This window comes from Squalius cephalus, assembly GCF_949319135.1.
Source record: "Squalius cephalus genome assembly, chromosome: 16".
Classification (NCBI taxonomy): Eukaryota; Metazoa; Chordata; class Actinopteri; order Cypriniformes; family Leuciscidae; genus Squalius; species Squalius cephalus.
Genome location: NC_137137.1, coordinates 18,436,010 through 18,461,478, shown reverse-complemented (window position 1 = coordinate 18,461,478; position 25,469 = coordinate 18,436,010). Strand labels below are relative to the sequence as shown.

The 25,469-nt window shown below is 38.0% G+C and overlaps 1 protein-coding gene across 2 annotated transcripts in view; it reads left to right on the top strand.

The window, feature by feature from the left end:
* Window positions 1-15,665, top strand: part of mvb12bb (multivesicular body subunit 12Bb) — a 56,358-nt gene extending 40,693 nt beyond the window's left edge. Inside the window, exons 8-10 of one of the 2 annotated variants that reach the window (XM_079896686.1) lie at window positions 10,324-10,382; window positions 10,825-10,884; window positions 14,800-15,665. In XM_079896686.1, coding sequence (XP_079752812.1) covers window positions 10,324-10,382; window positions 10,825-10,884; window positions 14,800-14,847 — 167 coding nt within the window. In that variant the 3' untranslated portion in view covers window positions 14,848-15,665. The remainder of the gene's footprint in view (window positions 1-10,323; window positions 10,383-10,824; window positions 10,885-14,799) is intronic. The other variant, XM_079896687.1, reaches the window with a different exon arrangement.
* The last annotated feature ends 9,804 nt before the right edge of the window (window positions 15,666-25,469 follow it).

The window sequence follows — 25,469 nt, the reverse complement described above, 5'->3', positions numbered from 1 at the left end:
AGGCTCTCTAGGGGTCTTCTCTATAATTTCCTGTTTTGTTTTGTTTTGTTTTGTTTTGTTTTGTTTTGTTTTGTTTTGTTTTGTTTTTCTTTTCATGTTGTTTTTGGTATTTTGTTTGTTTTTGCTTTTGTTTTTGGTGTTGTTTCTTTTTGCTTTCTTTATATATATATATATATATATATATATATAATATTATATCAGTGGTCTATGCTCCATGCACTTCATAGTTCCTGAACTGGACATCTAGCCATCTAAAGTCAATCAGGCTATTGCATCATAACCACGATTGGTTACTTCATTCAGGGCTCAGTGTTGTAGCTGCACTGTTTGTTAGGCCAAACTGCAGCTGTCAAACCTTATGCACATACTCTCATCTCTCAATGACACATCTAAGCTACAGTGTCTACTGAGCCTCATGTCACGGCGAACGTAATGCTACGATGCTTAGCATAATTAATGAGGAATGGCGGTGCGGCATTGGTAGATTGGTTTAAAGAGATGATGAATGGTCCGATGGCTGCACCAGTGGCTGCCAACGAGGCCTCTCATGCTGTCATCCCTCCTGCCTGAGTCCTGGCACACATCATTACTCACCAGGCCGAGGTGCCACTTTACATCGCCCTGCAGCCGCCAACATGGAAAACTTAATAACACTCCCCAGCTCTGAGGGGATCTATTGGGGCTCCATGCCAGTGATTGTCTACTGTAGAGGGCTAGTGCAACTTAAGTAGAGGTATGGGATGCTAGCTCAGCTCAAAATAGCTCTGACGCTGACTGTAGCCCACAAATACGGGCACTGACCCTATTGCGTGACCCTAACACCACTTTCTTGCCTTAATTTGCTTCTCTTTCTTTTATGGTTCAACATCCCTTTCCAAGAACGCCCTACCTCCTGCTTCAGCATGGTGAGTTAGCATACCCACAGAACCGCTAATTAAGAGGGGATTTGATGTAATTGTGCCTTCTGCTGCGGCCCATCCGGCACACGCAATTTAGCGGCGGGTCCATTGCCAGCTCTGCCCCTCATGCATGCTCTGGAGAGGCCGAGCTCATTTGCTCAGAGTCTCAAAACAACTTCAGATCACTATGCTAGAATTACAGCACCACTAGACCTCTCACATGCCAGAGCTAGTACTAATCTCTCTAGTACAATAGACTAATCCATAGATCACTTGGTCCAAATCAGTTCAATTCCTACCCCTGCATTTATAAAATGTTTATTATTATTATATTTTACATTTTTATTTTATTGTCTATTTTATGTTTTGAGTTGTATTTTATTACATTATTTATTGTCTGGTTTTTAATTTAATTTTGTTTATTTTACTTCAGTGTTTTTACTTTTTGTTATTTTGTTTATTGTAATTTGTTTTATTGTGTTTTTATTTTTATGTGTATTTTATTTTATTGTTTTTATGTTATTTTTGTGTTTTGTTTTTATTTTGTGTTTTTTAATATTGCTTTTATTTTATATTGCTTCTTTTTTTATTTACTCAGTTATTGTATTTATTTTTAATACTTGCTCTTTGAAGACAATTTATTATGAGATCAAAGCTGAGAAAAATGCATGGTAGCACTTTAGTTTAGGGTTAATTCTCACTATTAACTAGTTGCTTATTAGCATGCATATATTACTAGGATATTGGCTGTTTATTAGTACTTAGAAATCACATATTAATGCCTTATTCTGCATGACCATATTCTATATCCCTTAATCCTACACAACACCTAAACATAACAACTACCTTACTAAGTATTAATAAGCAGTAATCAGGAGTTTGAGGCAAAAGTCTTAATAGATAGTTAATAGTGAGAATTGGACCCTAATCTAAAGTGTGACCAAATGCATAATTCTATGTGTTTCCAGGTGCAACGATGCAAATTAGTGACTCACTTCTGTAAATTAGGACAGATAGTGTTCATACTAACTGTGAACAATACTGTCGTTTACTTGAACCATACTCCAGACCACTTATTCAAATGGACTGAGTTGCTTAGAAACCATATGAACTGGACACCAATACCTTGTAAGCATCCTATGAAAGCATACTTTAGTTCTTTATCATTACATGGAGGAATTTATCTAAAGCTAATGTTTCTTTACCTTCTTTATGGATTGGAACAGGTGATAGGTGCTGGGACTGCATTACGTTACAGTATTTCTGAACTATGTGCTTATTGCCAGGATTCAGTTGGAGAATTTGGCTCTTCTTCCACTATGGAAGACAGATAGATCAGTGCCCAGTGGGTGATGCCTGCTGGCACCCAACCCTCTACCAGATTTCAAGGGCCACTTGTCACCCAGATGGAAAAATAACAATTCTCTTCTAAATAAACTTAATAAATCTCCCCCCTGCCCCCTTATCTCTCTAATCTCCCCCTATCGCTCTTTCACTTTTTGTGCACTTCACCCAAAAACTTAAACCCAACAATTTACTCCACCTCATGTCGTTTCAAACCTGTAGAACTTTCCATCCATTACGAAAGGTGAATTTTTAAGAATCTCCTGGCGACTCTTTTCTTTTTAATCAAAATTATTGTTAAGATGTATTCGCATCTGTTAACAGCCCAATGGTGTGGGAGATTTTCCTAGTTTCTCGCACAAAGCTATTAAAAGAAATATATAGGATTATAGTGTCCTATGTGAAGCCTCTGGCCCTGTTTGTTGTAATGGCATGGAAAACAGCAACCAGTATGTTTATCCAAAATGTGAAAGAAACTCAAATGGGTTTGGAACAACATGAGGGCGAGTATATAATGACAGATTTTTAGTTTTTGTCCAAACTAGTACATTAAAATGTTGTGTTGCCGCATTTCTCTGAATGGCTCGTAAAAAAATCTCATACAGTCTTACAACAAAAGAATAGCTCATGTGGTTGTACTTGTTTATAAGATCTCTGTCTTACTTACATTTCATTTGGGTTTTCTGTTCGGCAAGTTCAGGCACCATGTTGCTCTAAAGCAAAATATTGATTCTTCTCACTTCAGTCATGCATTAGTGCGATGCACAATGATACAAAGTCAAGATGGAAAATGAATAAATGAAGAAAATCAGACAAAAAGAGGAGGAATGGCAAGGGCCACGACAGAGTCATTAAAAGGTGCTGAAAATAGCAGCGAGCCATCATCTGTTCTCATAGCACGGGTCAGGAGCGCTGACACTTCCAAAACTCCTCCTGTCAGGGCAGGGGGCCATTTGTATTCTCTCTCATTAGGCAATTTGACTAATGACCAGGCTGGGCTTTGGAGGGGCTCGGGCAGACCTCCTCGCCCAGGCTCTGGCTTCACCAGGCAGCAGCCTCTATTGGAACGGCACAGATGGCAAACCCAGGCGACAAAATAAACGACAATATGTCTCTAAGATGTCTTTAGGCGGCGGGCACAATTTTTCTTTAAAAGCATGAAGGACTGTCTGTTTGATGGGAGAGCTGTTGGGATATCCAAAGGGTTAAAGCGTCCCATCTTAGCCCTGGTCCGTATCCCGTGTATTACTGTGTCTAATCTGCAGTTCACACCCACTGGGTATCCCTCCCTTTCTATCAACTTCTCCAGTTTTCACATCCACTTGCACTATTGTCCTTTATGCATGACCTGCTGCTGCAGTGAGTCAGACTTGCAGTCGGCTGTTGCTCTCCTGTGGTTTGGCTGGATGTTGTCAGTGTGAGCTGTGGGTGTGAGGAGATTAAATGCATGTTATGGGGTGAAAAGGTAAGGTTAGGGGAAGGACTGAATAGTTGAATGGAAAAAGCATTAATTACTTTACAGAGCCTAAATGTATGGAAAATAATGATGTTTTGCATGTGACATTTAAACCCAAAACCTGTACAACACAGAATACAAAATATACATAATTCCTCACCCAGGATACAGAATACAAAAACAAATATATAAATATAGCTTTATACTAATAATAATAACTTTTTGTCAAATGGTTAAATATAACGTGCATGGCAGGGGAAAGTCTATATTAATGTAATATAATGTACACATATAATACTAAAATAAAACTAATACTACTAATAAAAAAGTGTATTGTTGTTCTTGTTGTTGTTAATATGTACTGTATTATAATCTATAGTATTTTGCATTATTTTACTTTGACCAATACGTGTTAACTGTGAGCATTAATAATAAATTTGTATATTGTAGTATATAAATTAATTGTAAAATATTATTACAATTTAAAATAACTATTTTCTGTTTTCATTTATTTTAAAATGTAATTTATTCATGTGATGGCAAAGCTGAATTTTCAGCAGCTAATACTCCATTCTTCAGTGTCACATGATTCTTCAGCAGCTTCTTGTTCCCTTTCTTTGGAATCGGGGTTACATACGTAACCTTAGATGTTCCCTTTTGAGACTAGAAGGAAAAATAATGAAAAGGGGGTATGCTTAAACAGCATCCCTGCTCAATCACTCTCTTTTTTTCAGCACCCAGATCTGTGTGTGACTTGATTCGCTTCCTCAGAAGGAGAGCTAGCTTTAGCTACACTCGCCTTTTTCTCTTCTCCCCAGGAATTTGTTCCTGGAAAGGGCACAGACGATCTAAGGAGCTGAAAAAAATGAAAAAGTGGGCAGAGAGCTTGGACTTTAGCCCTGCTCAACCATCCTCCACTTCTTCATCACACCAACAGCGCCCATATATGTGAATGGCTTTCTCCTATTGTGCCTTTGTCCCTGGAGAAAGGTAATTCGCTAAATTTCTTTCCACCCAAGGCATCCACCGATTACCCTGCTCGCTCAGCCCCTCTAGATTCAAATAACTCGAAGCTGAATGGACCATGTAGGCAGAGTATGGATGTCTCCACACACCTGACAACATGCTGTGCAGGTCTGGGAGAAGGGGAAGGCTCACTGGAGCTGCACACTTATGAGTCCGGAGATATCGTTCATCTAAGACCCTGTTTACACCTGGTATTGAGATGCATTTTGGTTGATCAGATCACAAGTGGGCGATACTAAATACAGGTGTAAATGGGGTCTAAAACATTTTGAGCTTGTCCCCTTTCAACTTTCAAGAGGTAGTCGAAAACGCATTAGACCGGATTGCTTTCAATGTAGACGCTCATGTGGTTGAATGTGTTCGAACAGCCACAAAAGACCGCCTACTCTCCGCTTACTGACTTAATTCATAAACATTATAGGAAGCTTGCTAGCCAGAATTTAAACTTTGTTGGCTGGAGACCCAAGTTTAGTTTGAACCAGGCACAATGTTCTCTCACCATTCGAGCCGGACCAGTTTAAACTCAGTCTGGCTGTAGCACGACTCATAAGTTTTACCAGCTCACCATATGCAGCTGTGTTGAGCAAGAAACAGATCTATTAAATATATCCATTTCTACTGAAACCACATCTATTATATCAGAATCACAGACAAGCAATGAGTCCTCACTTTCCACTGAAGAAACCGCTGAGAGGGCTTTCGCTTCTGGCACAAAGTCAATAGAGCCAGCAGGAGAGGAGAGGGGAACTCCCTCACGTTCCTCTACAAGTTCTGCATGAGATTCCCTTGATCGTAGCCTCAGCAAACATGGGGCTAGAGCCGTTGGGCTCTGCGGCTTGACTCTCTTCACTGCAAACGCGGGCACAGAGGAACACAGCGCTTGAGTTGTCTTCTTGCCATTATTCTGCTTACCTTCTATCCTTTCTTCACACACTGCTATCTTCACACAGCACTCAAACAAGCGGCTTACTGAAGACAAAGAATCTGATGATGTGTTGTCAGGCACCCTTCTTATACACTGAGGCGCACCTTGCGACATCATTGTATGGAGTGTTTCTACACGTGCCTGGGACACTGGGTTTTCATGAGGGCACGTCCCCATACTGTAGCATCAGCAGCTGACGTGTTTTTTGTGGAAACCGTGATTCTTTCATTGATAGAAACTTGAAAAGAACAGCTTTTGGAACATAAATGTCTTTACTGTCACTTTTGAGCAATTGAATGCACCCTTGCTAAACAAAAGTATTAATTTCTGTAAACAAAAAAATCTTATTGACCCCAAACTTTTAAAAACTAGTGTACAAATTGTAGTTGGGTTAGTTTTTTCAGGAATGTCTTTTCCACTCCCTATCAGACTTGCTATTTCGCCATATATCATTTCAAACTTACTGAATTTCTCTTTCTCACCTTTCGCGAACCCCCGCCACCCCCACCCTCATCCTCTGGGGAAGAAATTATTTTTTTGTTTCATGAACTGTGCTGTACTGGCTGACCGAGTCCTCCATCTGTCAGTCTTTTAGCATTAGCCTACGTATAAATCTGATGTGTGTGCGAGTCGGTGTGGCGAGCGTGGCTGGCGGAAGTCCTGTGTGAGAGTGCATCCAACAATGGAAGTGTGAAGGATTAAAGCTCATAGCAGCATGTAAGGGAAGTCTTCTCTGCCTGCAGCAACCATCCGTCAGGGTTCGGGGGCTGTGGGGATGACAATGCCGAAATTTTTCACAACACCTGACACTGCTATTAATAAGGCAATGATCCTCATAGCCACACTCATACTCACTTCAGCACTCCCTCATCATTCACTCACTCTAACCGATCCCAGTGCTGAACGCACCACTCTAATCAGCAATGAATGAAATGATGGTACATGTGGACCAGGTCTAATATCAAGTATTGGCAGACTGAAAATCCCTATTGTAGTGTTTGTTTTGAATAAACAGATATCATGCATCATTGAACTGCACATCTGTGTCCATCAGCCTTGTGAAGATCAATGAGCTCTTTTCGACCTGCACAAGGTGTTTTGGTCACAGCTAGTAGAGCATTGTGCTTGTAATGGGCCAAATCCAAGGTCATGGGTTTGATTGCTGTTGTACCTACTGGAAATTATGAAGTGGGTAGATGGGCAAGTTAATTGTTTTAAATGCTTTACAACTACTTGGAGCACAAAGACCCAAAGTTCCATAATGATATCTCACCCGACACTTTACATTTATAGGTGTATATTTCCTGAACACTGGCATTTTGGTGATTTAGTACCTATAGACATTTCAAGCTGCTTCTATAATCTCAGTTATGCTCTTCCAGAGGAGCGTACATATCAGGCTGCCGTGGTCTAACCTACTTGAGTAGAATCTGCCAGGCACCATACTTTACCTTTACGACTTCAGTCCAGTCTGGACAAACATTACCTTAACACTCCTCCCCAACATGACCCCAAACTCACATCCATTTTTCTTCCCTCACAATCGCCCCCAAATCTTACCATCAGGCCATGAGCGTGTGCAAAAAGCGTGTGCATTTATGTGTGTATTAGTGTGGGACACCCAGTATGAATGGCGGGTGAATACTAAGTGCGATCTGATTGAAAACGCAATGCTTGAACAATAAAAGGGAATGCTCCGGCCTTCAAGTCCCACCTTCATTCATCCGACGCATTCTCGTTTCATCAAAGCCTTCCTAGCGACTATATGTTGATTCGAATGCAGTCCCCGCCAGCCTTGCTCTCTCCCCCCACGCTGTTGTTCAGTGATGCTTTAGCACATGTTTATTCACTTGTTTTTATGGACCGAAACAAGTCGTTATCATCCTCCTTTCAATTACCCGAGCCCTGCTGGTAAAATGACCTCTTGAAGCGCTTTGTTGTTCAATAGTCCATTCTAAAGCTGAGTGATACATTCCCAGAGGCCTGTCTAATGGCCGTAAAGGTAGTATCCAAAACTATGTTAAAAATATATCCATAAGGGAAGCCCGAAGGGGCTATTTGAGTAGGTCGTTGATGGCTGTGGTGAAGTAATTTAACCTTGTATATCATTCTCTTGATTTTAGAGCTTGTATGATAAGTCAGAATGAGTCGGGCCCTCCTTTAGCTTTAAAGGTTTTAGGTTTCTTAGGGTGAGATGTATGGATGGCAGTGTATATATATACTGTGTCTATTATGTAGAATCTAGTTTAAAACACAGTAAAATCTGGTTTTAAAAAATGGATTTCTCAGATATATTCATGTATTTATGTTGTTTTATACCATTTAAAAAAAAATTTTTTCAACTAAAGTGTGTGTGTGTGTGTGTGCGTGTGTGTGTGTGTGTGCGTGTGTGTGCGTGTGTGTGTGTGTGTGTGTGTGTGTGTGTGGTAATGCAAGGATGGCAATATACAAAATCCTATTATAAATCATACTAAGTGATGTTTTTTTGAAAATATAAAAATGCTGAAAGTTTTCTGTGATGGGTAGGTTTAGGGTTAAGGGATATAATATATAGTTTCCATTGTATAAAAATCATTATGTCTATGGAAATTCCCCATAAAAACCCAAAATAGGAGGTTTTTTATTTTTTGGTTTATCACATGACTTTGATTTTTTGGACAAACTTTATTCATATTTCAATAAGTAGTGTAGTTGTTTTGTTATTTTGTAATTGTAATAAATAATGCCAAACTACTTATCCTTACTGATCCAACTGATATTAGTACCCACCCCCCACCTGAAAAAAATATATTATGAAAAAACTATTTAATTTTATTATGAAACGTGCCCATCATAGAAGAGATGTATTTAAGTAATTGCATGTATGAACCGTGTTTTATTGTATTTTCGAATAAATGACTACAAAAAAAAAGCATCACATCATTACCCAAATACAAATAGTTTGTGAATTATGCAGTGCCAACCTTTGCCAAGGTGGACTGAGCTCATGATTGGGGGACTTTGTCATCATTTATAACATGTTCACCTTTTCCCCAAGACATCCTACGTGTGTTCAGATATTTATTAAGAAAAATGGACAAATTGTGGAAAAGTTGGGGACAAAGAAGCATTCAGCTTTTGCCAAGGAAATGAAACCGTATGACAGTTTAAGATATTCTTCCTGCCTTTAGTAGTAAATGTTACACTGTCGACCTCCAGGTAACTTATGAGAAGTCGTCCTCTGGTTTCCTCCTTCCATGCCAGCGGATCCCATGTGCTGTTGTAAATATATAGCGCTGCTGTTAGTTGCCATACTCAATATGTTTTCCATGAGCAAACTCAGGCACTTTCCAATTTTTTTTTGAGGGGATGGACATTTTCTTCAGTTCAGTCAATGGGAGCTATTGTGCGCTCGTGTCACCCTGTGTTAATTTGGGCTCTAATGTATTTGATAAACAAAGGGGCGCTCTTTAGCCTGACAGTCGTGACACCCTGATTCTTGCGTGGGCGCCGTGTGGCGCAGGGTTACGCCGTTAATAACCCACTGGCAGCCATCAAAGGCGCTTTAACCATGATCATTATGATAAAGGGCATACACTTAATTACAGGCCTGCTTAATTATAGCTCTGTTGAAGCTCGTTTGTTTGGTAGAATGCTAATTATACCACCGCACTCTTGGCAAGTCCTCTTTCAATCCACCTCTCTCTTTCTTTCCCGCTCTCGCTTTCTCTCCAAGAGCCGAACACTCTGGCTCATTTTCATGCAAATTGATATCCGGCGAATGTTTTGTCTCTCTCTTTCCCCTTTTTCTTTCGACGTGTGCGAGTGGGGCTTTGTTTTTGGAGTCGAACGTCTCCCTGACAAGACAGGATCAGGAATAATCAAGAGTAATTAACAGGGAAAGAGGGAGGAGAGCGAGTGGGGGGGGGGGTACAGTGGAGGATAAAAAAGGCTTTCATCTCGCTTTGTCTGAGCGAGTTTCCGAGGGGATTCGGGAACTTTCCGTCTTCTGCTATTTGCGGCCATTAGATTAAGTCAAATGCATTTTCAGAACATAGAAAACAGTACAGAATATTGCAGATGTTTGTTTGGAATATCACTTGTTTGGTTTTATTTTTATTATCATTATTATTATTTTGAATTTTATTACAGTGCTCTCTGATTTGTCCATAGTGGAGTTGTCAAGTATTTTTGTACAATGAACGTTTATTCCCAGACAGCAACGTGGTGTCGGCCCAGATCTAGCCCACATCTGGTACACATGGTCCAGATGTGGGCCGGATCTGGGCCGACGCTATATTGCTGTCTGAGTAAAATGTGTATCTGACCGTTGTCCCTGGCAAACAATTTCCTGCACTGCACTAGTTTCATGTCTCTTCAATCTTTTTCTTCTCTGATAAAATAATTAATAAAATAATAAGCTGTTTGGCTGGTCTTAGCTGGTCTTCCAGCCTGGTCATTTCTGGTTTAGCAGGCTGGTTTGGTACGGCTCATCTTAGCTGGTCAGGCTGGGAGACCAGCTTGATCATCTTAAACCAGCCAACCAGCTTAGGCTGGTTTTAACTTGGTTTTGTTCTGCAGGGATGTCTAGTTATTTTTGTTTTTGGTGTAATAAGCTGCAGTTGTCCAGTCCAGGTTTGTTTTTTCAGTAATAACCACTTCATTATCACTTCTATATTGTTCTCTCTTTCCAGCTATGGATGATATACCCTTTATGATCTCCAACAAATCTACCTCCACAACCAGAGATGAAGTAAGTTTTTTAAAAGGAAAATAATAATCATCATTTTTCAAACAAATTTCCAAAACCCTTTCCCTGACTTTCATTGGTCGGACAGAGACGGATAGGTTGAGCTTCAGTGGTTGAGCCAGTCTTGCGATGTTGGGCTGATCCCGATGCTCAAACAAATCTGTCGCTGTGCTACTTATGCAACCAAACTTTTGCTAGACCCCCCATCCCACCCAGATGCTGCCCAACCATGTAACGGATCTGCAGCTGATGAATACGCGCAGACAGACAGAGCTGGCTCACGGAGGGCCATTTGGCCCCTGTCACAAGTGCTCTGCTCTTATTGTCAGAGAGAGAATGAGAGCGAGAGGATTAAAGATCTTAATCATGCTTACTTAGCCATGAGCGCCACCGTAATGTTTCCTCTGTCTGTTTTCATATGTTATTATTTATTTCTTTTTTTCAGATAGAGCCAGTCCATTTATTGAGCATTGCCATCAAATCACCACAAGAGATTGAGGAGGAAGTAAGTTCAAATATGCTTAGGTGCCCTGAGAGTATAGCTAACATACTGTACATGCACATGCGCATATTGTTTTATATTGTATTACATTTGTGTTGTAACGTAAAATGAATGTGCTCTCAGTCATTGTTGCAATTATCAGCTGCCAACATACTAAGCAGACAAGTTTTTTGACGATACAGTGATATTTAGCAATATTTTTATTAATATTATTACATTTTAGGTATGTGGTGTGAGTCAGCTTAAAAAATGAAAAATGATAAATATTATCAGTAATTATTGTTACATTTTTAAACGAATATATTTAGGTAATTTTACTTTTGATTTCCTGTTGATGTGGTGTAAGTGAGCTCTAAAAATCGCATGATAATTTTGAGAGCGTATAGGCAGCTGCAATGAAGTGACAAATAAGTATTATTATTAAAAATTAGTAATATTAATGAATATAGTTACAGCAGTAATGCCATAAGAATGTAGTGCAAGGAGGCAGTAATGCAAGTCAGTGTATAGACAGTTCAAAGAAAATGAACTTGGTGATACGCAAGACTGATAATGGCTTTCATTTCATTACAAGCCATTACAGAATATCTAGAATAAATTATGTGAAAACAACAGGATTTTGTTTTAAAATGGCAGTTTCTCTTTGTTTAGTTATACATATTTACTATCGCATTGACCCCCCTCCCCATCAACACTTTCCATGGCGAAGCAGGCTGTGATTAGAAGCAGCAGACCCACACGAGGAGGGGGGATTCATTAATTACAGCAGATGAAGTAAAGCAGAGATAGTGTAACAGCACTGGGTTTAGTGAGGTGCGCGACAGCACAAGATTAATGGAGAAGCGAGGGCTGACGGCGACTGCCCTGATAATTAGAATCAGTGTGAGAGCATCCACAGCTATTGTTCTTCAGCCGCATCTTCGACCTGGAACGCAGTTTCCCTGCCACCCTGTCAAAAATGCAAGCCGGGATGCTCTTGCTCTGAATCAGTCACTGTTGGTCGTATATTGCTTGTGTGTGACCCTGTGACATAACAAATTAAAATGAAATTAAAATAAATAAAAAATCATTATTATTATTATTATTATTATTATTATTGTTCTTACAAATGTTATATATAACATTTTATGCTCATGCTTAAATGCATGTAATATATATATATATATATATATATATATATATATATATATATATATATATATAATTTTTGTAGCTGACTTACACCACATACCAAAGAAGAAATCAATAGGAGAATTACCTAAAATGTAATATACACACACTGTACATACACACACAAATGTATATATTTTATACTATATATATATATATATATATATATATATATAAATACTTCATTCATTCATTCATTCATTCATATATATATATATATATATATATATATATATATATATATATATATATATATATTAGAATACTATACATTTGTGTGTATGTATGTGTGTATATATTACATTTTAGGTAATTCTCCTATTGATTTCTTCTTTGGTTTGTGGTGTAAGTCGGCTTCAAAAATTATAAATTATAAATATTATCAGTAATTATTATTACATTTTTAAATGAAATATTTAGGTAATGTTCCTATTGATTTCCTGTTGATGTATAAAACATAATACATAGTTTGTCTATGTATTTCCTCTTCAGTATGTGGTGTAATTGAGTTCCAAAAATAAAGATAATTATGTTAATAATTGTTTATTGAGTAGCCCGCTGCAATGAAGTGACAAAAAAAGTTTTATTTTTGGTATTTGTATTTTTTATTTTATAGTTCTGTGCCAGTTGTACTGATCTATTACTAAATAATATCTATGGTAATGTAATAATTTTGTAGTGCTATTTATCACATATTGTAATTGTCATTACTGCAGTCATTCTTTTTAGAAATAAGTAATGAGTATAACATGGATTCTGTCATGTAAAGTGTTGCAAAAGTTGTAGTTTTAAGTGAGCGTATAATATAAATCAGTTGCATTTATAGACCAGGAGCTGAATACATATTTCCAGTAGGAATCTGCACGTATTCTTTCATTAGTCTCTGGATGATAACTTCTCTGCTCGGGGCCTTGATGCACATCGTAATTGACTGATTGCTAATTCTATTAAAAACACATTCATTAAAAAGAGGCATTTTGTGACATTAAACATATGCACATGTAATTGCGGAAAAGCGTCGTAATCACAATCGGGTCCGTCGATAAGACCGCTCCCTAACAAGCATCACTTGAGCCATTTTTTTTTTTTTTTTTTTTTTTTGAAGATGTTGGTTCCAGCAATTACGCATTCTTTTCATTTCCCAAATGATTTGCAAAACTCGTAGAGATTATAATTGCTTTTAGCCACGCATATCTAATTTGTGTCTTTTTAAGTGTTAATTAGTTAGTGATTTGAGCTGACGTCTTTATGTAGTTTGCACAGCTGAAAAATGTTATTGAAGGGAGGCTAATGATTCAGGATGTGTGTGTGCGCGTGTTTTCAGCTACCTAGAATATATGATAAAACATGGAATATAAAGATGCACAATATGTGATGTCATGCATGGCTTTAAACCAGACCTATAACATGCTATAATGGACGTGTGAGTGTGTGTGTGACTGTACATATGGTCATGTGAGGGAGAAAGAGACTGATAGGACACCCAGGCGGGGAGAGATTCAAATGAAGGGGGAATTAATGAAGACAACATGTCACATATTTTCACCTGCTCTGAGCAGGAACAGGAAATGAAGATCTGCTCATCTCGGAGGCTGCCGCCCATGTTCCGCATGTCACTGTCCTGTCACGGGCCTGTGTAAAAATGGCAGGCAGTGATTCATGCACTCTGTGATAACAGCCTATTCCTATCCATCCATCATTTATACATGCGCGCACATACACACACGTACTTGCTTATTTATTACTCAGGTGTTGTGTGTGACTTTTTATTATAACTAAGCGGCGTGTGACGTGTGACATGTTGGTGGAACTTGCAGTTTTGCTTCAGGTAGATGAAAGGGAGAGAAAGAGAGATTTCTGAAAGGAAGTGCAGTGTTGTTGTGTGATCCTCCAGCATCACCTAGTGCTGCGATTCAGCATGACACCTTAAAAGGGCATTTTATGAAGCTTAAAAGCAAGACCTTATTTTCAATCATATTTATTTTCCAATTTTAAAAACCGTTAAAGGAATAAATTAATTCTGTCTTTATTTATTTTATTTTTTTACTAATGTACTTTTATATGATGTAAATCCCAATCCTCCTATTTTAGTCACTATAAATGATATGGGTTTTTTTTTTTAGATAACAGGCTAATTATTTAAACAACAGGCTATACAGTAATTATATAATAGGCTATAATTATTAATTTATATTAATTATCTATTAAAAATGTAACTGAAGATAAAAGCAGGGGTAAGTGATTCTGTGAATTCTTTATTTTTAATTTTGAACACATGATTTCTCTGTGCATAACATAATCCTTTATTTGAGTTTTGCCTAGTCTTAAAGATATACATGTAACAGACTACTTCTTGCACTGTATTTGGACATAATGTCAGGGAATTTAGATGTAATAAATGTATTTATGAGGTACGGAAAAAGCTTAAATGAGTGATAAGTCATGAGATATTTTGTTTTGTGGAAAGCAGTTCATTAGTTTGCCTTCATAATTCAGTGGCTGTGTTTTTGGTCACGTACTAAAGGGGGCGCCATTCAGCAGCATTTACTGGGTAAATACCAATTTGATCTGTAAGAGGGGCAATGAAACAAATTGTGTTATAGTTGCTATTAGATGAAATTATGCAATGGTGAATTTTATGCTGCTTTCAGTCTAGAAGAGAGTTGCAATACAATGCAACACATAAAAATATCATTGTTGGCGTTGTTTTTTGAAGTCATAATTATTTTTTATTCTGTTTTTTTACAGTACAACTATTGTTTCAACAATGAACACAGCGCTGCAGCCTTCCCATAAACCCAATGACTCCAGAAAGTGAAGATTCACCAGTACCACTGGTATAAAGAAGCAAACAGTGTAGTGAAGTCCTCATTTTATTTCATCTAGCAATCCAAAGATCAGAGTTTATGCAGACTTAGGGGCCGTTTACACGACACCATTTTTAACTAAAAACTGAAAACTTTTCATTGACTTTTCATTTACATGTCAACAGCGCTTTTGAAAGCGGCTTTCAAAGTTCAAGTTTTTGAAATTGATACAATTTATCATCTCTGTGTTAACTACAAAAATGTGAATATGTGGAAATGGTGGCGTCATGCGCATTATGCAAAACTTCTCACTTCCGTGCCATATAAAGATTTTACATGGTCAAATGGCTAAAAATCAAGTACATCTAGCATTTTTTCTTATTGAATATACTGTTTCAAATGTAGACTTTTTATTTTAAACAGATGGTGTGGATTTGTTGTTTTAAAATTGTAATTTTAATATTATAATCTGCCAAAAAACTTAGCCTAATTTAAACAACTTCATTATGATTTTCTTTTAAATATTTTTTTTGTATTATTTTGATTTTTAAACTACAGTAACTAGTCTAAATGTACACAAATAGGAGTGTCTTACCATGAATGTTGTTTTATTCAGTTCTTTGAAAACAAAACAAAAATAAAATTGCATTAAACTCATTTTAGAATGTATTTTTATTTGTACTTGCACCACAAAATACTCAGTGAGACGTAATTGTTTTTAACTATGTGGAAGATGCTTATTGTGTCAATTCTTTTTTTCCAATTACCCACCCTGAGAAAATATTCAGTAAAGAGACACACCTAACCCCACTCTGAGCCTTCATCCTAGGATTTGTTTTCAGTCTCATTTCCAGTAACTTGAGGTACACTTTATGCTTTACTCTGTAAAGCCTGACATATGAAATACAGTAGTTTGCAATAACAGTCATCTAAAAAAAAATTTTTTTTAATAGAACAGTTTAACAAGGACCCTGACATCCCTTGGCAAAACATTACAGCCCATCAACCTCCATTAATCCCAGAGAGCGCCGCTTTTGTGTTTAATTTTACAGAAAAGAAAGCGTGTTAATGACTTTTAGCTCTCCCAGACGCTTCTCTCTTATTTGTGACCACAGATGCATTTTGGCTGTCTTTGTTCTTGTCACTCTTGCTCTTTTCCCCAGACAAACTAATAGGGGTTTCTAGAGTGTGTGGGTGTCAGAGTCACTGGTGTGTTGATGATTTTAGTAACACACAGCAGCAACAGGAGACACACAGGCACAGGTTCTGTCTCACTGGCCCGTTTAGGCATCATGAGCTGCGGAGACAGGACGGTCTCATGGCTGTCCTTCCTGTCAACTTCACACTCCTTTGAGCAGGTAGAACATATAGGCCTGGTTTCATAGACAGGGCTTAGTTTAAGCCAGGATTAGGTCTTAGTTCAATTAGGACATTTAAGTAGCTTTTTAAATGTGCATTAGAAAAAAAACATAACTGGTGACAGTTATCTTGAGACAACATTCACACTGATATATTCTAAGATTTGTCAGTGCAAGTCGCTTTCAGTTAAGACAACTCATACATGCATTTTAGTCTGGGACTAGGCCGGGGGTTTAGTTTCCCAGTCAACTCATCCACTAACCAAGACATGTCAGGTAAACACAGTCTGAAGCAGTGGTTATCAAGCATTTTGACTGGAAGACTGTTCGACATAAGTATTCAAAGGATCTCTATATAATATTAATAGAATTAGTTTTATCTTAGCACTAGTTATGGATGTCTTCGAAACAAATTTGAAACCTTTGCGAATTGTTTCGAGATGCATTTATGTACTTCATATTCATTAATCTCTATCTTCGGCAGAAGAGAAAAATAAACCTTGCTGATTCTCTCGCAAGAAGTGAATTGCAGTTTCTCTTTGTTTAATGACATGCATTTGGCTGTTTGCTACTGAAGCCACACTTCCATGTAAACATGCTCCATAAACTCAGGATCAAAGCCTGAGTTGACATATAAAGTTGATCAGCATCATGGTACAAACTAAGCCGGATTGAATTGGGTTGGTTTTGTCAACTTGAAACTAATCCAGTAACCCTGAGATTGTTCAATTACCATCATAGTGTAGACCCCAGGACAGCAAGTCTTTGTGGTGTATCGAGAGCCACGTTGTCCAGGGTAATGTCGGCATACATCCACGAAGGACTCCAACAGGAGTAACTGTTGACGCAAGAGAAATCTGTCTGAAGGGGATGTCCAGGTACTAACATGGATTGTATCCAAAAAACAAAGCCACAGCTGCCAAAATCACTGCAGAATTAAATGTGCACCTCGACTCTCCTGTTTCCACCAAAACTGTTCAACGGGAGCTCCATAGGGTCAATACTCATGGTCGGGCTGTTATAGCCAAACCTTTGGTCACCCGTGCCAATGTCAAACGTTGAGTTCAATGGTGCCAGCAGAGGAAATCTTGGGCTGTGGACAATGTGAAACATGTATTGTTCTCTGATGAGTCCACCTTCACTGTCTTTCTCACATCCGTGGAAGTTGCGGTGTGGATGAGCCACAAAGAGCCTTAACAACCGGACAGTTGCTGCCCAGAGTGAAGCACAGGGGAGGATCAATGATGGTTTGGGCTGCAATATCACAGTATTCGGGCGCATCACTTCCAAGGACTACTGAACCATTCTGGGGTGCGTTTCCCAAAAGCATCGTTAGCCAACTATGATCGCAAGTTCCGGCGTTATCAGCGTAGTTCAACAAGTCGGTGTTTCCCGAAACCATAGTTCCAATAAACATTCGCAAACAGCATCGCAAAGTTGGAATGACAGCTCTCGACCTGTGGTTAGATTCATAGTTCTTTGTTTGCATGAGATGTGGACTCAATAAATCCTTATATTGAGCAAAATAAGCAAGCTGACATTCAGTACAACCTGTATCTTTTATTTAGAATACATACAAATGTCATTTATGTCTTTTAGCTCGTCAAGAGATTTAAAGCACTGTTTCTGAAGAGTGCGCATGTGCGAACGTGCTCTAATACGCAAGAATGAGTCTATGATTGAATCTGGAAATAAAGCAAAATAACTGAGAAAAATGAGAAATAGTCCTCAGATGCCTTGTCACTCATTTATAGCTCAAACAGATTCATTAAAAGTGGTTATTACTCCAGCACGTGCATGACATCATTAACCAACGTTGTTGAACGACCAATTTGCGACAGTACGGTTTCGGGAAACAGTCGTGAATAGCTGGATGATTTCTTCAACGATGCATCGTACTATGGTAGTGAAGCAGCGAGTTATGTCGTTGTATGGTAAACACCAATGACCAATTCGTACGAATTCGAACGAGTGATAAAAAGTTGGCGAATTCGTACGAATTCGTACGACCTCACTCGTACGAATTTGTACGATTTGTCTAAACCCACGTGATGGGTAGGTTTAGGGGCGGGGTCAGGGGTAGGTCATTCGTATGAATTCATACGAATTGGGCAATTCGTACAATATGTACGATTTAGCAAAAATCGTACTAATTCATACGAGTGAGGTCGTATGAATTCGTACGAATTAGCCACCTCGTAGAATTCGTACGAATTGCCGTGAGATCAGGCTGGAAACACATATTCTCTGTGCTTGATGGGCGCATCACTTCCAAGGACTACTGAACCATTCTGGAGGACCATGTTAACCTAATAGTTCAAACATTGTACCCTGAAGGCGATGCCATGTATCAGCACGATAATGCAATAAAACACATAGTAAAACATGTGACAGAATGGTTTGTTGAACATGAAAGTGAAGTTGAACACCTCCCATGGCCTGCACAGTCACCAGATCTGAATATTATTGAGCCACTTTGGGGTGTTTTAGAGGAGCAAGTCAGAAAATGTTTTCCTCCACCAGCATCACATTGTGACCTGACCACTGTTCTGGAAGAGGAATGGCTCAAAATCCCTCTGGCCTCTGCGAAGGACTTGTATCTGTCGTTTCCAAGATGAATTGAGTCTGTATTGGCTGCAAAAAAGGAGGCCCTACACCATACTAATAAATTATAGTCTAAAACCAGGTGTTTGTTTCATTGGCCAACCCCTGTGTGTATATATATATATATATATAGTTATCCTGCTGCAGTCAGGGACTACCAGATTCAGAGACAGAGAGAGTTAGTTCAACTTAAACAGGTATTCATTGACAGAGATGATATGCACAGTTAAGCAGGCGAGTAATGAAGCAGACAGTATAATGAGCAGATGAATACTGACTAACAGGTTCTCTTTCCTTTTTACCAGGGTAACGGGGGACTGGCGGTGACTGGAGCGTGAAGAGTCGAGAGAGCACACACCTATTGGCGGAGTATAGGGTGAGTAGACAGGTAAGTGTAATGTTCCAGACATTAGCTTCCAGGAGTTCGCTACAGTACCACAAGGAGATTTCACTGGTAAGTAGTAATACAGCCGTATTGGAGACCAGACAAAGAGTGACTGTGAGGTGTGTGCTTTTATTCAAGTCCTGATGAGGGGCAGGTGCAGGTGCAGGTGAGGGACAGGAGGGATGCTGGGAAGTCTAGCTTCTAACTGGATCACTGGACTGGTGAAGATGGGAAGATGGAGAGCATACGTGACAGCGCCTACTTGGAAGTTTACCACAGCTCACTATAATGTAGTGGTGTTTGTTTTTGTGTATATTATTAGTTATCCTTATTAGTATATTGTTATTAACATTTGGTATTTAATTGCACATGTATTTATACATTTTAGATTACCTTCAGTGTCAGCTATTGCGCTTTAAAAGCTATTATCTTTAAAAACACTATACTGTACAATATAATGTTGTCATTGTTGTTGTCATTATTGTTGTACAATTGTCATACTGTACAATATAATGTTGTGACTTGTGGCATTAGAAACGATTAGTTTTTAGTCTTATTTTGAATGTTATACATGATGGAATAGAATTTTTATATTGGCTTTTTATTGATTATGCATCCCTATATTTTATCCACTATGTTAGTAAAGGTGTTTTGTAACGAAAACAGTTGTAATTTAGTTCATCATAACCTTTTTTAACCCTCCCTATGACCTGTAGAATTTATCAGGCTATATTTCATCGCTGATGGGCAGAAACCTGGTATCTCCAAATACGCTACTTTTCAAGAAATGGAAAACACTGTATTTATTTTTTTTTATTTATATAATTAAACACTGCGTTGTCAAAGCTGATATTATGGCTTTATAGTCAGACACTTACCTGTGACATTATATTATTAACATATTATCAAAATCAAGCTCAAATGGAGTTAAGAGGGTTTTGACCCGCGAATTTCAAAGCTGCTTGTTTTGTCCGTCATTAGAACAGCCGGATCTGAGGCCGCAAGTGCATCTCATTACATTTTCATCAACTTCCAGGTTATAAGTTTACTGTACAGTAGCTATGCGATCAGCCAGTTTTTTTCTGTATTCTCGTAATTTCGCCCAAATCTCAAGTTATTAAAGACAAAATGCTTCACACAGGCTATTTAAGACAGTATTGGCTAAGACTCGATGACAAATGCTAGACTAAGGCATTCTTCTCTGTTCCTCAAATACATAAAACATTAGTCTTTATATTATATAGTGTTTCTTGAGTAAAGAAAACGCTGTACTTGTTCAAACAAACAGTTCTTTATTATTTACTTTTGCACCACAAACAAGAAGAGACAGTCCAAACTGCGTGCGGCAGTTCGTTCACGATAAAGGCGTATGAGGTTTGACCAAGCGGCAACCTCCCTGTCTCTCTCTTGAAACCAACACGGAAGTGAATTCAACGGCAATTCATCGACTGACCGCTTGAGGCTGGATGCAGAAGTGAGTCAAATCTGTATCTCCCCCATGTTAAAATACCCAACTTTACAGCAGAAAAAAACACGTTACAGCCTGGTGCAAAAAGTGGCTTTGGTCTATATAGCTTATTTTTCCCTTCATGACAACTGTGAGGGGGGTGAATTTTTTTTATAACTCATCCGTTTACATTATATTAAGCCTTAAAGTTCTGCCTAATTAAGGGTGTCCACTTTTGAGTGACAGGTGGATTCCTGCTGCTTTGGTCATTAGTCATCATTAGCCGTTTGTCTGCTGTTTGTTAGCCGTCACATTACCTCAGCTAATTGTCTGACTGTAAAAATAAATAAATTCGGGAGTGACGCACTACCAAGATGGCGACGGTCGGCCACGCCCACTTTAGGCATCAAAAAACGGTCTTTAGAAACCTACGGGTGACGTCACGGACACTACGTCCATATTTTTTTACAGTCTATGGGTTTGACTGACAATTCGAGGAGCCAGTGGAGTTAAGAGGTTTAGTCAAAAGCTCTTTTTAACACTTTTCATTGGTTAAGTTTTTGCAAAACCCACAGAAACATGTGAAGGCTGACCAATAGTAATGATTCATGAAAATAAATAAAAACGATGAAATATGGAGATACAAGGTTTTTGCCCAGCAGCAACGGTTTGCTTCTGTACCTTTAAGAATCTTAGAATTTCTCTATTATGTTTGGTTGACTATGTATCAGTGTTGTTCACACTGTTGCAGAGTACTAGTGATGATGAGTAATAGGTGGTCATCATAACTTAATGTACTCATTGTTATGTCAGTGGTCCCATAACAACTTTTTTTTTTCTTACTCTATGGTGAAAATATAACGCTCTTATTGCAATTAAATAAGTGCAATGAAAATCCAGTCAACAGTCACTTCGCCATGGACCATCACCTCCAGATGGGGTTGAATATGGGGTCTTTCTCAGAACCACAACTCCCACTCACAGCATCACTCCTTCTTCAAACAACCACCTCACATGGTTTTACTTTCAGCCGCGCTATGGCTTTATGATAGGGAAAATAATAATAATATCCTGAGACCGCACTATAAAATGAAAAGGACTGGTTCTCTCATTGGTCAGAGCCTTTAGTGTGATTAATCCATGTGTGTTTGAAGGGAATGGTTTGGCATGAAATATAGAGGCGAACTATTCTCGGCTAGTCTATTTATCTTTATGCTTGTAATTAGAAAACAAACTCCTTATATATATAGGTCTAGTTGATCAATGAGCACATTCATTATGATAAATTGGTATGTTTCTGTTTCTTGTTCTCTCTATGTCTTTCTATATTTCTCTATTTTATAGAAGATGTAGAGAGAAAGAGATGAGAGGTTTGTCAGACCATGTGCATGAACCGTGTGCATGAACGGACAGGACTGTGTTTTTGTAGGCCGCTGATATAGTCATCTGCTTCCAATGTAGAGAAGAGCAGAGGGAGCCATCCATCGCTGGGCACGTGGACTCAACCTTGTTAGTCTCTCTTTTCTTTTCACAGACACTCACACACAAAGTAAGACATAGGCGAATACATGGAAACTTGTCCATGAGAATAAGCTGGAATCCCGTGATGGGTCTTTCATGCCTTCGGATGGACAGGGTCTCTGAGGAGGAACCTACACATAATGAAATTTACAGAGTTTAAACCGTTTGATAAAACACAGGCTGAACTCTCCATATGCATTAGACATTCATAGTACTACATGACAAACGCTTGTGGACATGATTGTGTAGCTCTTCTTGTAGTATAGTGCTATAGTAGTCAGGCCAAGTTGTTTCTCATGAAACATGCAATCGGATGTGTAGCATAAAATCAATGCAATGTTTGGATGTGGCTAATGACTGTAAAATGTAAAATCCTCTTTCAAATTACAGGTGCGCACAGTCTAAAGATGTCAAAAATGTGTAGATAAAGAGCTATTTCTACCTGACCTGACCCTAAAAAAGTACTTCTGTTGGTGTAGTCATTTTCATTCAGTGTATATATATATATATATATATATATATATATAGCCTATATATATATATATATATATATTTTTTTTTTTATATATATAATTTTTTTCATTTTTTTTATGTGATATCAGATCTTACCACAATGCCCCATGATTTTTAAGATTATATATACTGTTCAAAAGACAAAAGTTTGAGGTCGGTGAGATTTTTTTTTTGTAATACTTTACAATAAGGTTCCATTTGTTAATCATTAATGAAACTACATTAGTTAACATGAACTAACGTTAAAAAATACATCTAAAGCATTTATTAATCTTAATGTTAATTTGATCATTTACTAATACATTATCAAAATATATTAAAATATTTTTTATCAAGTCTCCTGTGCTCATCCAGGCTGCATTTATTTGATCAAAACAGTAAAAACAGGAATGTTTTCAAATATTGTTATACAATATAATGTATTACTGTGATGGTAAATCAGAATTTTTAGCAGCCATTACTCCAGTCTTTAGTGTCACATGATCCTTCAGAAATAATTTGGTGCTCAAGAAAAGTTAATTATTATTAATGTTGAAAACAGTTGTTCTTTTTTTTTTTTTTTTTTTTTTTTTTTGTGCAAACCACAATACATTTTTAAATATATTTTTCAGGATTCTTTCATGAACAGAAAGTTCAAAAGAACAGCATTTTTTTAAATAGAAATCTGAACATTTTGGTCCCAATGATGAAAACAGTATGTTATACTAACTTCTTATTATTTTTATGTAAAAATGCAGAAAGTTTCCTGCAATGGTCAAGTCCAGGCTCCAGGGGATAGATTGTTACGTTTTTACAGTATAAACTTATTATGTCTATGGAGTATGGAGAGTTTTGATATAACCCCAAATCCCAACGTTTGTATGATAAATAAAAAATAAAGATAGATATTTTTATACTTTTTATATACACACAAAAGCAATGTGGAAAACCTCTTTAACCCTTAAATGCATACCTCGGGTCTTTATAGTGACCCTGGACGTCATACCGTCCTCCTTATTAAAAGTTAGACATTCTTAACATTCCTCAATCTATTCATTATAAACAATATAACAAGACATAATAATACAATTATAAAAGGATGCCAGGTTTTTCCATTAAGTTTTTGTAAAGATTATATAGGGTTGCTAATAATGATCCAAGGCGTGTAACAGTGTAAGTAGGTCTATATTTTTTTCTGCACAACAATAACTGAATCTTTGATGACTGAATAAGTGCAATTCACCTTTATTCCACAGGGTGGTGATGTCTGGTGCACAATGATGTACCAGACAAGTGACGTTTCACACATAGTTACCAGAGGCAGAAAACAAAATAATAGGAAATATCATCAGCAAAACTTGAAATGGCTCATCGATTTACTGCAGAGCAAGTACTGAACTCGTTAGTGTCACTGTCACTTGATGGTGGATCTGGTGAAGAAGCTGTCAGTGATCAAAATATTGTTTTGAAGATGTTGAAAATGATAGTTTTGAGAATATGTTTGAGATTGCGAATATGAGCCAGATGCTGAATGTACTGGGAAATGAGCTCTGAAGAGGACAGTGATGATGGTACAAACATCTGCTCAAACTGAGCCTTCCAAGCTCCAAAAGGTAACAAAATGCTTTTTTTTATTATTCTTTAATTGTTACTCTAATATCAGGAGAGTTTTATATCATTGCGACAGGTAGAGATCCATCCATGTTAGATATAGATCCGGGTCACTAAAAACCCAAATATGTAATAATGATTGGCAAAACAGTCATGCATTTAAGGGTTAAACTTTATTGCATGACCTTGGTTAAATGTCAGATATTATGCCCCTTTTAACAAGATGTAATATAAATCTATGGTGTCCCCAGAATGTGTTTGTGAAATTTCAGCTCAAAATACCCCCCAGATTTTTTTGGTTTGTGTCCCTTTAAATGCAAAAGAGAAGAGGGCCGATGCTTTACAGGAGCTTCTGATACTCCGGCAATAACAAAACACACGAATAATCTCACTCATCCAAAATCTCAGAAATAACCAGTAGAGGTGAAGCCTTACGGAGAGACTCAGGAAGAGGTTGCAACTTTTAGAATGCATCTGGACCTTTTTGAATAGTTAGTGGATACATTTATGTAGTTATTGTGGAGTTACATTGATTCCATCACTTGCATGTACCATCATGTTTAACTTTTACACAAGTTGACACAGTTCCCTTCGGTTTTTATGAGACAGAACAGTTTGTATGCTTCGCTCGAACTTTTGCCATTGCATTAGAACTGGTTACACTGTTGTCGCCTACGAAAACCAAATGGTGGCGCCGTGGGTGGAAACGTGCAGATTAAGGGGCGGTAATATTATAATAAGATCCCCTTCCTATGTCAGAAGGGGAGTGAAATCTGATGGACTTATTTTTGGACATGCTTGCAGAGAAAGGCTTAACAAAGTTACTGGGTTGTCACTTTTCACGTTTTCTGGGTTGGTAGATGCACCCGATTATGCACTTAAACACGGAAATAGTCAGATTTTCATGATATGCCCCCTTTAATATTTCTGATATTGGAGGCGTGGCTTAGTGGTTTGTTGTGTGTAGGTCTATATGTATGGCGCAAGAGTTCAAATCGCGTTTAGTGACACCCCCCCCCCCCTCCCCCCATTATTTCCTGTCCTCTCCCCTCCAAAAAAAATGTGTTTAAAATAACACTGAATGGCGTAGATTCGCCAGAAAGTTAGATATGTGAGGATCGAGCACTGAATGATTGCCGTGGACTTCGTTGCTCAACACACACATCCATAGACTCCTCATTTACCAATCACCT